The sequence below is a fragment of the Hemibagrus wyckioides genome, linkage group LG08, assembly GCF_019097595.1.
Source record: "Hemibagrus wyckioides isolate EC202008001 linkage group LG08, SWU_Hwy_1.0, whole genome shotgun sequence".
NCBI lineage: Eukaryota > Metazoa > Chordata > Actinopteri > Siluriformes > Bagridae > Hemibagrus > Hemibagrus wyckioides.
In genome coordinates, this window is record NC_080717.1 from 6,213,285 (window position 1) to 6,226,810 (window position 13,526).

The 13,526-nt window shown below is 42.4% G+C and overlaps 1 protein-coding gene across 4 annotated transcripts; it reads left to right on the top strand.

The window, feature by feature from the left end:
* The first annotated feature begins 747 nt into the window (after positions 1-747).
* ankrd13d (ankyrin repeat domain 13 family, member D) lies at positions 748-11,960 on the top strand. 4 transcript variants are annotated; one of them, XM_058396208.1, is made up of 17 exons: positions 749-1,220; positions 1,530-1,854; positions 2,178-2,313; positions 2,651-2,775; positions 2,854-2,899; positions 3,099-3,242; positions 3,750-3,939; positions 4,427-4,493; positions 5,079-5,160; positions 5,860-5,921; positions 7,478-7,608; positions 7,684-7,841; positions 8,136-8,249; positions 10,006-10,178; positions 10,671-10,753; positions 11,396-11,623; positions 11,704-11,960. In XM_058396208.1, exons 2-17 carry the CDS (start codon positions 1,771-1,773, stop codon positions 11,765-11,767), a joined length of 1,887 nt encoding a protein of 628 aa, XP_058252191.1. In that variant the 5' UTR covers positions 749-1,220; positions 1,530-1,770; the 3' UTR covers positions 11,768-11,960. The 4 variants fall into 4 exon arrangements, with proteins under 4 accessions (XP_058252194.1, XP_058252191.1, XP_058252193.1 ...); XM_058396210.1 differs by having other exon boundaries at positions 749-1,116; XM_058396211.1 differs by having other exon boundaries at positions 748-1,870.
* The last annotated feature ends 1,566 nt before the right edge of the window (positions 11,961-13,526 follow it).

A 13,526-nucleotide genomic window follows, 5' to 3' on the forward strand; every position in this document is an offset into this window, starting at 1 on the left:
TACTGACCACTGCAGATTGGGAACACCCCACAAGAGCTGCAGTTTTGGAGATGCTCTGATCCAGTCATCTAGCCATCACAATGTGGCCCTTCATCAAACTCGCTCAAATCCTTACACTTGTCCATTTTTCCTGCTTCTAACACATCAACTTTGAGGACAAAATGTTCACTTGCTGCCTAATATATCCCACCCACTAACAGGTGCCATGAGGAGATCATCAGTCTTATTCACTTCTTCACCTGTCCCTGAATATACATAATGTTATGCCTGATCATTGTATATTTAAGCGAACAAATGGTCAGATTCTGTACTATGTCAAAATTGGCACAACTGTTCATAAGCGTTCAGCAACAATTTCTTGCTGTGTTCCGAGTGTCTCAAATGTCTGCACTTTATGAACTGGCTAAATGGGAACGTCTTCAGTGGTCATTTTTTGACAAGTGGCAGGGTTTGTTTTTGTTTTTTTGTGTGTGTGTAACTGGTGACAGGTGAGGGAATGACTATTAATAGCTGGCCAAAAGTTTGTGGACACCAGCAAGAAGCCTTCCCTGGACTAAATCTGGAATGAGCAGTTCAACGAAAGGACATGGGTGCAATGGTTAAAAGTAAAAATGGATTTAAAAAAAAAGTACAATGTAGTTCGTTAGATTGGTATAACACGAATAAACAATATAAAATAAGTGATGGGTGTATGAGAGAGATTTATCCTGCCATTTTACACTGCGGTATGAATGAATAAGTGCCTTGATGCGCATGAACACACACATACACACACGCACACACGCCGTTTTCCTCGCGCTGAAGTGAACGCGACGTGTGATAAATAATTAAATAAGTAGTTTATTTTCGGACGTGTGCGTGTACAGCTCCAGGTTCTCTCCACTCAGCGCGTCTTGACTCGGGGATGCGGTCCGGAGGCTGCGCCCGGTGCTGCGGCTCGACTGGACGGCAGGATGCTCCTGTGAGCTCCGAGGGGGAAAAACACACACATCTGTGCTTCAGCCTCCAGCTCTCTTCACCTGGATGCTGAGGGGAAACTAGGCCGCTACTTGCTTGTTTTTATTTATTTATTTATTATTATTATTTTTACCCCAGCAAAGCGTCTCGAATCAATAGGTTAAGTTTTAATGAAACATTTTTGATATCAAACGCGAATGTATTTGAACTAGCCGAGCTAGCTGGCTCTCGTGCTAGTTCCCACTAGCCTGCAAAGCCAAACAGTAAATATTTGCATGAAATATTTGCGCTATTTACATACACATATATATTTGTACACACAATTTAACCAGTAATATGTTGGAAATATAACCCGTTTAGAAGTTTAAGAGATAATTTAACTAACCTAGCTAGCTAACGGTATCGGCTCGTGCTTCTTTGACTGTCAAATGATGTTCCTATATGCAGCTAGCTAGCTTCAAAACAAGCTGGTTTTGTATGAGTAAGATTTGTTTATATTTCGAAGTTGACCTGACTAAATAACTGTAAATACTAAACATCCCTGATGAAACCTGAATATATGTATTATTTAGGGTTCATGGAGGACAGGAAGCAGTATCGACTGGATTTCCAGTAGAATGAATGGTACTGATGGAGTTTGGCGTTTTCAGTCAGATCCTGAGGAAGGAAGAAGGATTTGTTTGTAAGGCTGCCAACAGCTTTTAATGCAGCAAACCATTTTTCAGACACTCACTCCGCTGCACAGGCGAATAGAAGGGGGGGGGAATTGGACTTGATTCCGGTTTCATTGGATTGAACTAAAAAAAAAAAAAAATGGCCCAGGAGGCGTTTCCTTTGCATTATCTGGTCTGGAACAATCGGTACCTGGAGCTCGATAGAGAGCTGAAGAAAAAACAGGTAAATCAATGCAGAGGTGAGTGTGTGCATTGTGTTTCGGAGTGGGATTTGACAAAAAAAATCCAACGACTCATTTCACTTTCTGTTGTCCATTGCATGTAAGTTGTGTGCCTGCATATTTGTGGCAACAGATTAGGAAACAGGTGTGATGTAGGTCATGTGTCCACAAACTTTTGAACATATAGTGTATTGCTATCAACCAATCAGTTTTTTCAGCAAGCCTGATTCAAATCGGTGCCAATAAAGGGGATAGCGGGCGGCCGAAATTCTTACATTCTTCCTTTTCTCCATTTCTTCATGCCAATGTGTTTGGTTATATTTAGCAGGACATGGAGTCGGTAGATCCACGTGGACGCACCCCGCTTGAATTGGCGGTGTGCCTCGGCCATGTGGAGTCCACGAGGGTGCTGCTGCGACACGACGCGGATCCTACACGTTGTAGTGCACGAGGATGGACAGGTGAGACACACCTGAGTGGCAAACGAAGCGAGTGCACACTAAACTCTGGAACAATTTAGGAAGGACAAGGTTGATTTAAGGATAACTTCTTTACTGGTTGGCAGATTAAGATCCACTTACTGACATGTCTGCACTGGTTATCGTTTGATGTAAAGGTTTTGATTAATATGCATTGGATGACAAATGGATGAAAGCTGGTGTGGGTGTTATTGGTTTTGGAGTAAAGCTATCAGGCTGCATCATACGACGCTGCTATTGATTGTTTTCCTATACTAGCACAGCATCTCCCAAAGGATACCATTTGTGGAATAGAAATAGCAAAGTTTGCTTTGTGTAGTGTTACAGGAAGCAGTAAGCACAGGAGACCCCGAGCTGGTGCAGCTGGTTCTCCAGTACAGGGATTTCAAACGAGCCACAGAGAGACTAGCCGGTATTCCTGAGCTCCTTAGCAAACTGAGACAGGTAAATCTCACTCAGACGCTGGGATCGAGGCTTGCTGCTTGCCATCATAGTCACCGTTTAATATGTTGTGTATCGCAGGCTCGGGATTTCTATGTGGAGATGAAGTGGGAGTTTACGAGCTGGGGTAAGTAAGTCCTGAACCAGCACATGACTCTCCTCAGCGCTGATGATTACACAGATACACTGCACACACACAATGACCCTCTGTCTCTCTCTTGGCCTTGGGTTGTTGACGTTAACCATTTCAGCACCCCAGCTCTGGACAGCTCCTCTGATGCTGGCCCTTGAAAGATTTCTTGTTTTTCTTCCGCTTTCTCTTGCAGTGCCTTTGGTGTCGAAAGTGTGTCCGAGCGACGTGTACCGCGTGTGGAAGAGCGGCTCGTGTCTGCGAGTGGACACCACGTTACTGGGTTTCGAGCACATGACCTGGCTCAAGGGCCGCCGCAGCTACATCTTTAAGGGTGGAGGTAAGTAAATGAAGGGCTGTGTATCATCATGGCTGCTTAAACTTGTTTCTCCCACGTTATGCAGTTCAGCAGATCTTGTAATCTTCATTGTTTTTCTGAAAACAGAAAAGGATTAGAAATAACAATAACGCATCCACAGCAAAACCGGTTACATTTTACACATTTCTGATGCCAAGAACATTTAAATAGAGCCTATTCTCATTCCCACGATCCATATACACAAAAAATACACATTCCTATTGACTTTTGATGAGGTTCCACATGTCCCGCTGCCTTTAGACTGTGTTGTGCCAGATGTGAAATTATGCACACGTTCTCAGTTTGACTCAGCAAGGCTCTTAACTACTGTGTAAACAAGACACGAAAAAATGACTCCGTGTCTTTTTAGAGTAAGTGAAATTTCTTTGTCAGCTTGTGTGTGTTTATTTTTAGATAAATCAGGAAGCGAAAGTACAAGTGAAACATGAAAGTGAAAATACGTATGATGTGTGTGTGTGTTTGATCCAGACGGTGGGGCTATGGTGATGGAGGTGGACCACGAGAAGCAGGTGGTGTACACAGAACCGCTGTCTCTGTCTCCACGTGATGCCCCGTCCCTCCTCGCTGCCATGTTGCCGTCACAAGAGAACACAGCACAGAGGCTCACCTCCCCGATCGTCTCCACACACCTTAACACGCGCAACATCGCCTTCGAGAGGTACACACACATACAGACACACACACTTACACACGTTCTGCTCAATTTCTCCAAAGAAAGAGCATCACCACCTGAAGCTGATCATTTTCCAATAACAGCCTGTTTTATTCCTCTTAAACCTCATGAATTTGGCCATGATTAATTTTGCATTTATTTAAGAACAATCTGGTGTACTTTTTATCCACTTCCAGTTACAGTTAACATAGTGAAACGTCTGTACAAGTTATAACCAGTCACTTCCTTCCTTCATAGCCTTTTTTTCTGTCTCTCAGAAAAGCACAGCGTTCTATAGAATTCAATAAAATATTAGAAAGAGCTTATTCATATTAACCTGTGATCTAAATTACAGCATGCACCATTGTCAGAGTTACTATTATAGAAAATTAATCAACATTTTCTGACCAATCAGATTGATCTTTCAGAAGTTTATTTAGTAATGCATTTCTCTTTATACTAAATCCTGATGTAAGACTCGTAATGTTTTCAGGAACAAGTCTGGAATTTGGGGCTGGCGCTCTGAGAAAACCGAGGTGGTCAGCGGATATGAGGCGAAGGTGAGCCTGATTTATACACTGCTATTAATTAACCACATAGCATGGTTTTGCTTGAATTTCTTTTCCAGATAATGTTAATTTAGAGTTTCGAGTTTGCTCAGTCTTTTTCAAGACTCTCATTAATATAGCAGGCGTTTTTATTTTAAATCATTTGTATTAAAATGACAACTGGTGTTTAATGTTAATGTTAAAATGTTACACACAATGCTCAACTAAACATTATTCCATATTATATTGAATAGATTTAACCTAATTTATAACAGGCTGACAAATTATGCATGGAAACATGCAAATTTAGTTTTACATTGATATATAAGATTTCCCAAAATCTCTAACTCTCTGCCCCTGACTCATTAAACTTCATTCCATGTCTTATTTTACAGAGAGCTCTAAGTGTTTCTTTAGGGTAATCCGATACAATATCCAGTCTTTCACTATAAGTATCAGCTCATGGTCCTCCAGAATCTGTTAAAAATACTAGTTAGTAGTACCAGTGCTTTTGTCTAGTCATGTGTGTGTGTGTGTGTGTGTGTGGTGTGAAATGATGTTCATGTAAATCTGATAATGTGTTGTGTTTACATGAAGGTGTATAGTGCCAGTAATGTGGAGCTGGTGACACGCTCTCGAACTGAACACCTCTCTGATCAGGACAAGTCCAGATGCAAAGGTATATACACACACACACATACACACGCCCATATACACGTATACACCAATCAGGCATAACATTATGAGCACTGACCGGTGAAGTGAACAACACTGATGATCTCCTCATCATGGCACCTGTTAGTGGGTGGGATATATTAGGCAGCAAGTGAACATTTTGTCCTCAAAGTTGATGTGTTAGAAGCAGGAAAAATGGACAAGCGTAAGGATTTGAGCGAGTTTGACGAAGGGCCAAATTGTGATGGCTAGACGACTGGATCAGAGCATCTCCAAAACTGCAGCTCTTGTGGGGTGTTCCCGGTCTGCAGTGGACAATATCTATCAAAAGGGGTCCATGGAAGGAACCGTGGTGAACCGGCGACAGGGTCATGGGCGGCCAAGGCTCAATGATGCACGTGGTTTGGCCCGTGCGATCCGATCCAACAGACGAGCTGCTCAAATTGCTGAAGAAGTTAATGCTGGTTCTGGTAGAAAGGTGTCAGAATACACAGTGCATGATGGGTCAGGGTTTTTTTGGCAGCAAAAAGGGGGACCTGCACAATATTAGGCAGGTGGTCATAATGATATGCTCCATTGGTGTACAATCATATATGTACCTAAACACAGCACATAAAATAGTGACCACCATTTTAAGCCATATAAATATCTAAAGCTGGGGATTTTCCTTAATTTTTTCTATGTATTTCTTCTCGGTCTCCAGGATCTCGAACTCCTCTTCAGTCTTTCCTTGGAATTGCAGAGCAGCATGTGTCGAACAACGGGGTGAGGAAGAAGTCATGTGCATGCTCCATACTCCTCTTTATCCCGTTAATTTGTGTGAAAAAGCATCCATGTATATGCAGATGTGTTGGTCACTCAGAAAGCTTGTTTCTCATAACATCTTTACTGGTTCATTTGTTAAACAGTATTGTTTTTCTTTTACTTCCCCTGAGGGAAATCCTACTTTCTTCACTGGTGCATTGTGGTTGGGAGGCTCCGGTGTAGAGTGCATCCATCTTAAGGAAAAACAGCGCTGCAGAAAGCGCTAAGGCCCTGTATTATGGCCGAAAGTGCATTAGAGACGTGCATTAGGAATATTAATGTAGGAGCTGCTATCAGTTCTGACCTCCGCAATTAGCTAACATAAAAGGGTCTTAGTAAGTTCATATGCAGTAATATACACGGCCGTATTGTAAACAGAGCTAGACAGATCATTGCTTTTAGTGATCGTGAGTGTGGTGAAGCCAGTCTCAGAATACTTCTCTTAGTGTCTATGAAGGAAAAAAATTTGTATTGGTGCATTAGTCGAGAATAATTACGTTTATCTCTCTAGTGGTTAAGTAGGAGAAGCACAGCAACACTGGAATGTTTTTTAACTCCTTGAACCCTTTAGCATTACCAAGGACAGTCATGACATCATTTTCAAACGGATGGGGGCTGTTTGTCTTACTTCATTATTTAGATGTGGATGATAAAAGTATGGTGGCTTAGTGGTTAGCACTGTTGCCTCATTGCAAGAGGGTCCTGGGTTTGAATCCCGGGTTCGAACAGACAGGGGTCTTTCTGTGTGGAGTTTGCATGTTCTCCCCGTGCCTGTGTGGGTTTACTCCGGGTACTCCGGTTTCCTCCCACAGCCCAAAAACATGTACATTAGGTTGATTCCATTAGGTAATTCTAAACTGCCTATAGGAGTGAGTGTGGATGTGTGAATATATATGTGGCCCTGTGATGGACTGTCCAGGACCTGCCAGGGTGTACCCCTGCCTTGGAATAGGCTCCAGCAGATCCCCATTTGGAATTTCCAATAGGAATATTCCGTTAGGATTAAAGTGGGTATAGAAAATGGATGGATAAAAGTACCGTTCATTGCACCACAGTTGGAAAGATAACTTTATCCTTACAAGTAGGGAGATAATGATAGGACACCCAAATACTCAATATAGTATAGAGGACATCTGAATAAAGCATATCGAATTCTCCCTTTTAGAAATATTCTACGAATTTTTATTATAGTTTCACTAGGTTTCTGGTCATTAGGTTGTTTGGAAGCACAGCATGGGAAAAATATCTGCCTTTGCTGGACACTTATCTGATTTTTGCTTCCTAAAATGGTATTGAGGTTTGTCTATAAGATGTCAAAGATTAACATGAAGCCCTTATCCACACTGGTGATACTATGCAATTTTATTTCCTTTTTTCTTTTTTTCTTTTTTTTTGATTGATTCTATGCTGCACTTCTCAAAAACATCTCCACTTTTCCCACCATGTATCATGTATATACAATCTAAGTACTTTGTAGATATTATGGATCTTAGATCTTCACTGCACTGATTTTCCAGAGCCAGGTATCTCAGTGTGCCAGTCCTCATAACCCGACAGCCATCACAGCCGAGGAGTACTTCGACCCCGAGTTTAATCTGAACGGCAGAGACATCGGCAGACCCATCGAGCTCACCAGCAAGGTGCAGAGGTACTGAAACCTAGCAGGCACAACTTTAATCTCTGTCCTGTGTATCTTTAAGCCTCGGCATGTTCTCTCTTTTAGGTTTAAGGCCACGTTGTGGTTAAGTGAAGCCCACCCTCTTTCGCTGGCTGAGCAGGTGACACCCATTATTGATCTCATGGCTATTTCTAATGCTCACTTTGCTAAACTGCGTGACTTTATCACCCTGCGTCTGCCGCCCGGCTTCCCTGTGAAGATAGGTGAGAGACAGTAACACAAAAACACTGTAGTATGATCTTATTGACATTAGATCCAGCATGCCTTTACACCTATTAGTCTGTTTTAGAATTTTGTGAGGAAAAAGTACAAGTATTTGGATTATTATTAATAGTAATGCTGAGTTATGTATGTTTGATATCATGATAAATTATATATATGCAGTGATTCGTACATAACTAAACAAGGTTATTCCAGGTCATTCCAGTTTCCTAGACATACTGCTCTTAGATATTTCAGCGAGCGTTATAAGTTGTCTCACTCTTTTTGCCTCCCAGAGATCCCTCTCTTCCATGTACTGAATGCACGGGTGACCTTCAGTAACCTGTGTGGCTGTGACGAGCCAGTCAGCTCTGTTACTCTGCACTCACCACAAGGAGCCAATGATGCAGGTACGAACCCTTTGCGATCATCATCTGAACCACTTTACACCGATCAGGCATAACATTATGACCACCTGCTTAATATTGTGTTGGTTGTCTGTTGGATCGGATCACACGGGCCAGCCTTCGCTCCCCACGTGCATCAATAAGCTTTGGCCGTCCATGACCCTGTCGCCGGTTCACCACTGTTCCTTCCTTGGACCACTTTTGATAGATACTGACCACTGCAGACCGGGAACACCCCACAAGAGATGCTCTGATCCAGTCATCTAGCCATCACAATTTGGTCCTTCGTCAAATCCTTACGCTTGCCCATTTTTCCTGCTTCTAACACGTCAACTTTGAGGACAAAATGTTCACTTGCTGCCTAATATATCCCACCCACTAACAGGTGCCATGATGAGGAGATCATCAGTGTTATTCACGGCACCTGTCAGTGGTCATGATGTTATGCTTGATCGGTGTATATCTAGACATCTATCTATGTCTGGTTAACAGTAATGATATGTATTATTAGTTTTGTAATGGCGTGTATTTTATATGCTTTTATATGCAGTGACATACAGATGAAAAAGTTGAGGGTTGATCAAGAGCGCTACAATGGGAGATTAAATTCAACCTCTTGATGGCTAGAGCAAAATCCTAACCCTTAAATTATAGTTAGGATGCAGTTAATAGTATCTCAAGCATTCTTAATAGCATTTTTTTCCAACTTGGACAGTCCATGGACATCTCACCCATAATCCTCAATATTGCCTCATGAGCCGTGCCAGGTTTGCTAAATTTGGTTACCCTTTTTGCCCAAGTACCACGTGAACCAAGAGTGAACTAAAAATAATGCAGACCATCAATTAATCAAATAGTCACCAAGAAGTCCTGATTAATGTCTCTGACTCGAGTCACTTTACTGCCTTCATTGGAAAGCTAGTGTCATTTCTGTGCCAGATTCTCACCCTATTCAAAAGTCCATTTTTTTCCTTGCTGAGTAATATCAAACAGCAGTTTAATGTTGTTCGATTTGATTTGTATGGCTTCCAGGTTGTGTTGCTGCCTCACAGCTCTAAAGTCATCTTTTTCTTTTTTTTTATTTATTATGAACCTGCACTACATTGCCAAAAGTGTCAGGAGTTGGGCTTGGCCGCTTAGTTCCAGTGAAAGGAACTCTTTATGCTTCAGCCAACACATTTTGGACAATGTCATGCTCCCAACTTTGTGGGAACAGTTTGGGGATGACCCCTTCCTGTTCCAACAGTGCACACCAATGCACAAAGCAAGGTCCATAAAGACATGGATGAGTGAGTTTGGTGTGAAGGAACTGACCTCAACCTGATAGAACACCTTTGGGATGAGAGTGGAGACTGTGAGTCAGGCAAAAACTTTGATACAGAATACACTTTTTTGGCAGCAAAAAAGAGGACCAACACGATATTAGGCAGGTGGTCATAATGTTATGCCTGATTAGTGTATTATTATTATTATTTGTTATAACTAACTTCCAGAGAAATTCCTACTTTAACAGGAACAGTAATGCAATAAAAAGTGACACATGCATGTAGCCAGTATACAGTCCTGGATTTGGATTTGTTGTTAGTGGAGAAGCGACGACTTTAACTGCACAGATACTGTTATCATGATTTAAGTAAATATTTACAGTAGATATTGAATCTTTTTCACTGTATTTTGGTAAGGCTCATCTAGTAGGATGAAGGAGAAGAACGAGTCTTTATATAGTGATTTGTTTGCTCTGGTACGACTGTGCTCTCAGGTCAGAGCCCTCGCCCCTTGAATTGCGAGGTGGACCCGTCCGTGTTCGAGCCTCCGGCGGATTACACGATGCTGGGACCGGGACGCAACGAGCCGCTGAGAGATGAGGACGATAACCTGCTGCAGTTTGCCATTCAGCAGAGTTTGTTGGACGCAGGGACAGAAAGTGATCAGGTAACAAAGTGTCTCTGTCTCATTGTCCTTTATCCCTTTTATCAGTATCACGTAAACAAAGGCATATAGATTCACGGTGTGAGTTAGACTCCAGAGCTCAGCTGTAGTACACAGGCCTGAGGGGGAAAAAACCGAAAGCCTTTCTCAAATGTATACAGGTGTTATAATAAAAGGGAATATAGAACGAAGTCAACAGCGGCTTTCCGTATGAACCCCTCAGGAACATTTTTTCTAATTGCTTCAACATATGTCACTGATTTTTTTTTTCCACACACCCACATTAAACCATATATGGTATGTTAAGTTATCTTTATTTGTCACATATACAGTACTGCACAGTGAAATTCTTTCTCCGTATTATCTTTCCTTGGGGGTTGGGGTCAGAGCGCAGGGTCAGCCATGATTAAACCTCTCGCAAAAATGTCATCATCAATTCAAGACACTCTAGTGGTGGTATAAATATACCTAACATATCTTTTTTTTTTCCTTCAGGTGACCATATGGGAGGCTTTGACCAACACCCGTCCCATGTCTTCTCAGCCTCCGCTTTATGAGGAGGACTCGCAGCTTGAGCGGTGTGTGTGTGTTATGGATCATCTGGCCATTTAATTTAGCTGTATTCTCATGCTTACACCGATCAGGCATAACATTATGACCACCTGTCTAATGTTGTGTCGGTCCCCCTTTTGCTGCCAAAACAGCCCGGACCCGTCCTGCACTGTGTATTCTGACACCTTTCTATCAGAACCAGCATTAACTTCTTCAGCAATTTGAGCAACAGTATCTCGTCTGTGGGATCGGATCACACGGGCCAGCCTTCGCTCCCCACGTGCATCAGTGAGCCTTGGCCGTCCATGACCCTGTTGCTGGTTAACCACTGACCACTTTTCATAGATACTGACCACTGCAGACCGGGAACACCCCACAAGAGCTGCAGTTTTGGAGATGCTCTGATCCAGTGGTCTAGCCATAACAATCTGTCCCTTCGTCAAACTCGCTCAAATCCTTACACTTCTCCATTTTTCCTGCATCTAACATTAACTTTGAGGACAAAATGTTGACTTGCTGCCTAATATATCCCACCCACTAACAGGTGCCATGATGAGGAGATCATCAGTCTTATTCACTTCACCTCTCACTGCTCATAATGTTATGCCAGATCGGTGTAAGTGTATGCAATGTCTATAGGTGTAACACTTCCTGTGTTTCTCATACAGTGCGATCCAGGAGTCTCTGTCTCTCTCATTGGCTGGGGGAGAAAGTGGGGAAGCTCCTGCTCAGTCTCCGCCAGGTTCCTCACCGGACCCTGCCCTCAACTCCCCACCTTCCTACAATTCCTTGGCGGATCCGCGGGTCACCGGGGCGTTCGCAGTCGCAAGCAGCTTCGACGAGCAGCTGCGCCTGGCGATGGAGCTTTCATGCAGAGAGCAGGAGGAGCTGGACAGGTGAGAAGAGAGTGATTGACAGGTTAACGTGACAGAACATCTTGAACATTTATACTGACCGGCGATTTGTTCTGCAACAGGAAAAGAAGAGAAGAGGAGGAGGAGCTGGAAAGGATATTACAGCTGTCACTCACAGAAAAGTGACCACGCTAACAGCTTCAAAAAAAAAAAGCTTAATTTATTATTTGTGCTTTTTTTCTGCAGTGTTAAATTATTATTAAAGATTCATGCTCTTTTTTTTTTATTTGAAATGGGACAGAGGGCTTAATTAAGAGAGAGAGAGAGAGAGAGAGATGGAGGAGTATCAGGTTATGAAAGAAAGCATTTGAATGAATAACATCAATCCATGAGCATGGCAAGACAATGTTAATGATATCCTCTCAATCTCTATGTCATCATTCTGAGTGAACATGTCCAACCTTTATGTTTATTATACAGTACTGATAATGTGAATATGAAATGTTGATAACTATGGCGAATACATAAGTGCTAAAAAAAAAAAAAAATATTGCAGAAAATGAGTTAAATATGTTGGCTAAAAAAAAAACCTGTAAGAATAATTATTAAATGTATCTGAAACACTTTAACAATCTTAAATCATTTTTATTCATGTCTGAGTTTGTTTCTCATCCTTTTTTAAAATTATCCATCCATCCATCATCTATACCCGCTTTATTCCTAATTAGGGTCATGGGGATCTGCTGGAGCCTATCCCAGCACATATTGGGCGAAAGGCAGGGGTACCTGCCTTAGACAACCACACTCACTCCAATGGGCAATTTAGAATGACCAATCAACCTAATGTACATGTTTTTGGACTGTGGGAGGAAACCCATGCAGGAGAACACGCAAACTCCACACAGAAAGGCCCCCTGCCTGTTCGAACCTGGGATTCGAGCCCAGGACCTTCTTGCTGTGAGGCTAACCACTAAGCCGCCGTGCTGCCCTGTCTAAAACTTTTCTGTCATGACAACCTGACAAGGAAATACACACATTTGAGATGTTTACCATATGAACAAGTGAAAGATCACGTTTTTGTGACACGATGGTTAAGTAAATAAAAAAGAATACGTTTGCTGGTTGTACAAGTGTTCTGGTGCTACCACCACCATCGTGCTTCTTGCTGTGAGGGTCGTGTTCTCAGATTAATGAGCAGTCAGGTTACGGCTAAAACCTACCGTTTTGTGCCGAAGGTCCAAATTTAATTTGGGTCCCAATAAACTGTATTCTCCACCATGCAAACTCCATACAGGTCCTTAGCCTGACAACATATTTTTATAATCTGCGTAATCATAATTAAAGACATCAGCTAAGTTTCTGATCAAGACATAACAACTCTAACTGTGTGTGAAATGATCTTACATTACTGTGGACAAGTAATATGACTGTCTAGTGGGTAGTCTGCCTAAATGTATATTAAGGTGTGTGGCTAGTAAAATATACACAGATCAGGCATAACATTATGACCACTGCCAGGTGACGTGAATAAGACTGATGATCTCCTCATCATGTCGCCTGTTAGTGGGTGGGATATATCAGGCAGCAAGTGAACATTTTGTCCTCAAAGTTGACGTGTTAGAAGCAGGAAAAATGGACAAGCGTAAGGATTTGAGCGAGTTTGACGAAGGGACAGATTGTGATGGCTAGACCACTGGATCAGAGCATCTCCAAAACTGCAGCTCTTGTGGGGTGTTCCCGGTCTGCAGTGGTCAGTATCTATCAAAAGTGGTCCAAGGAAGGAACAGTGGTGAACCGGCGACAGGGTCATGGACGGCCAAGGCCCTTTCATGCACGTGGGAAGCAAAGGCTGGCCCGTGTGATCTGATCCAACAGACGAGCTACTGTTGCCCAAATTGCTGAAGAAGTTACTGATAGAAAAGTGTCAGAACACACAGTGCAGGAC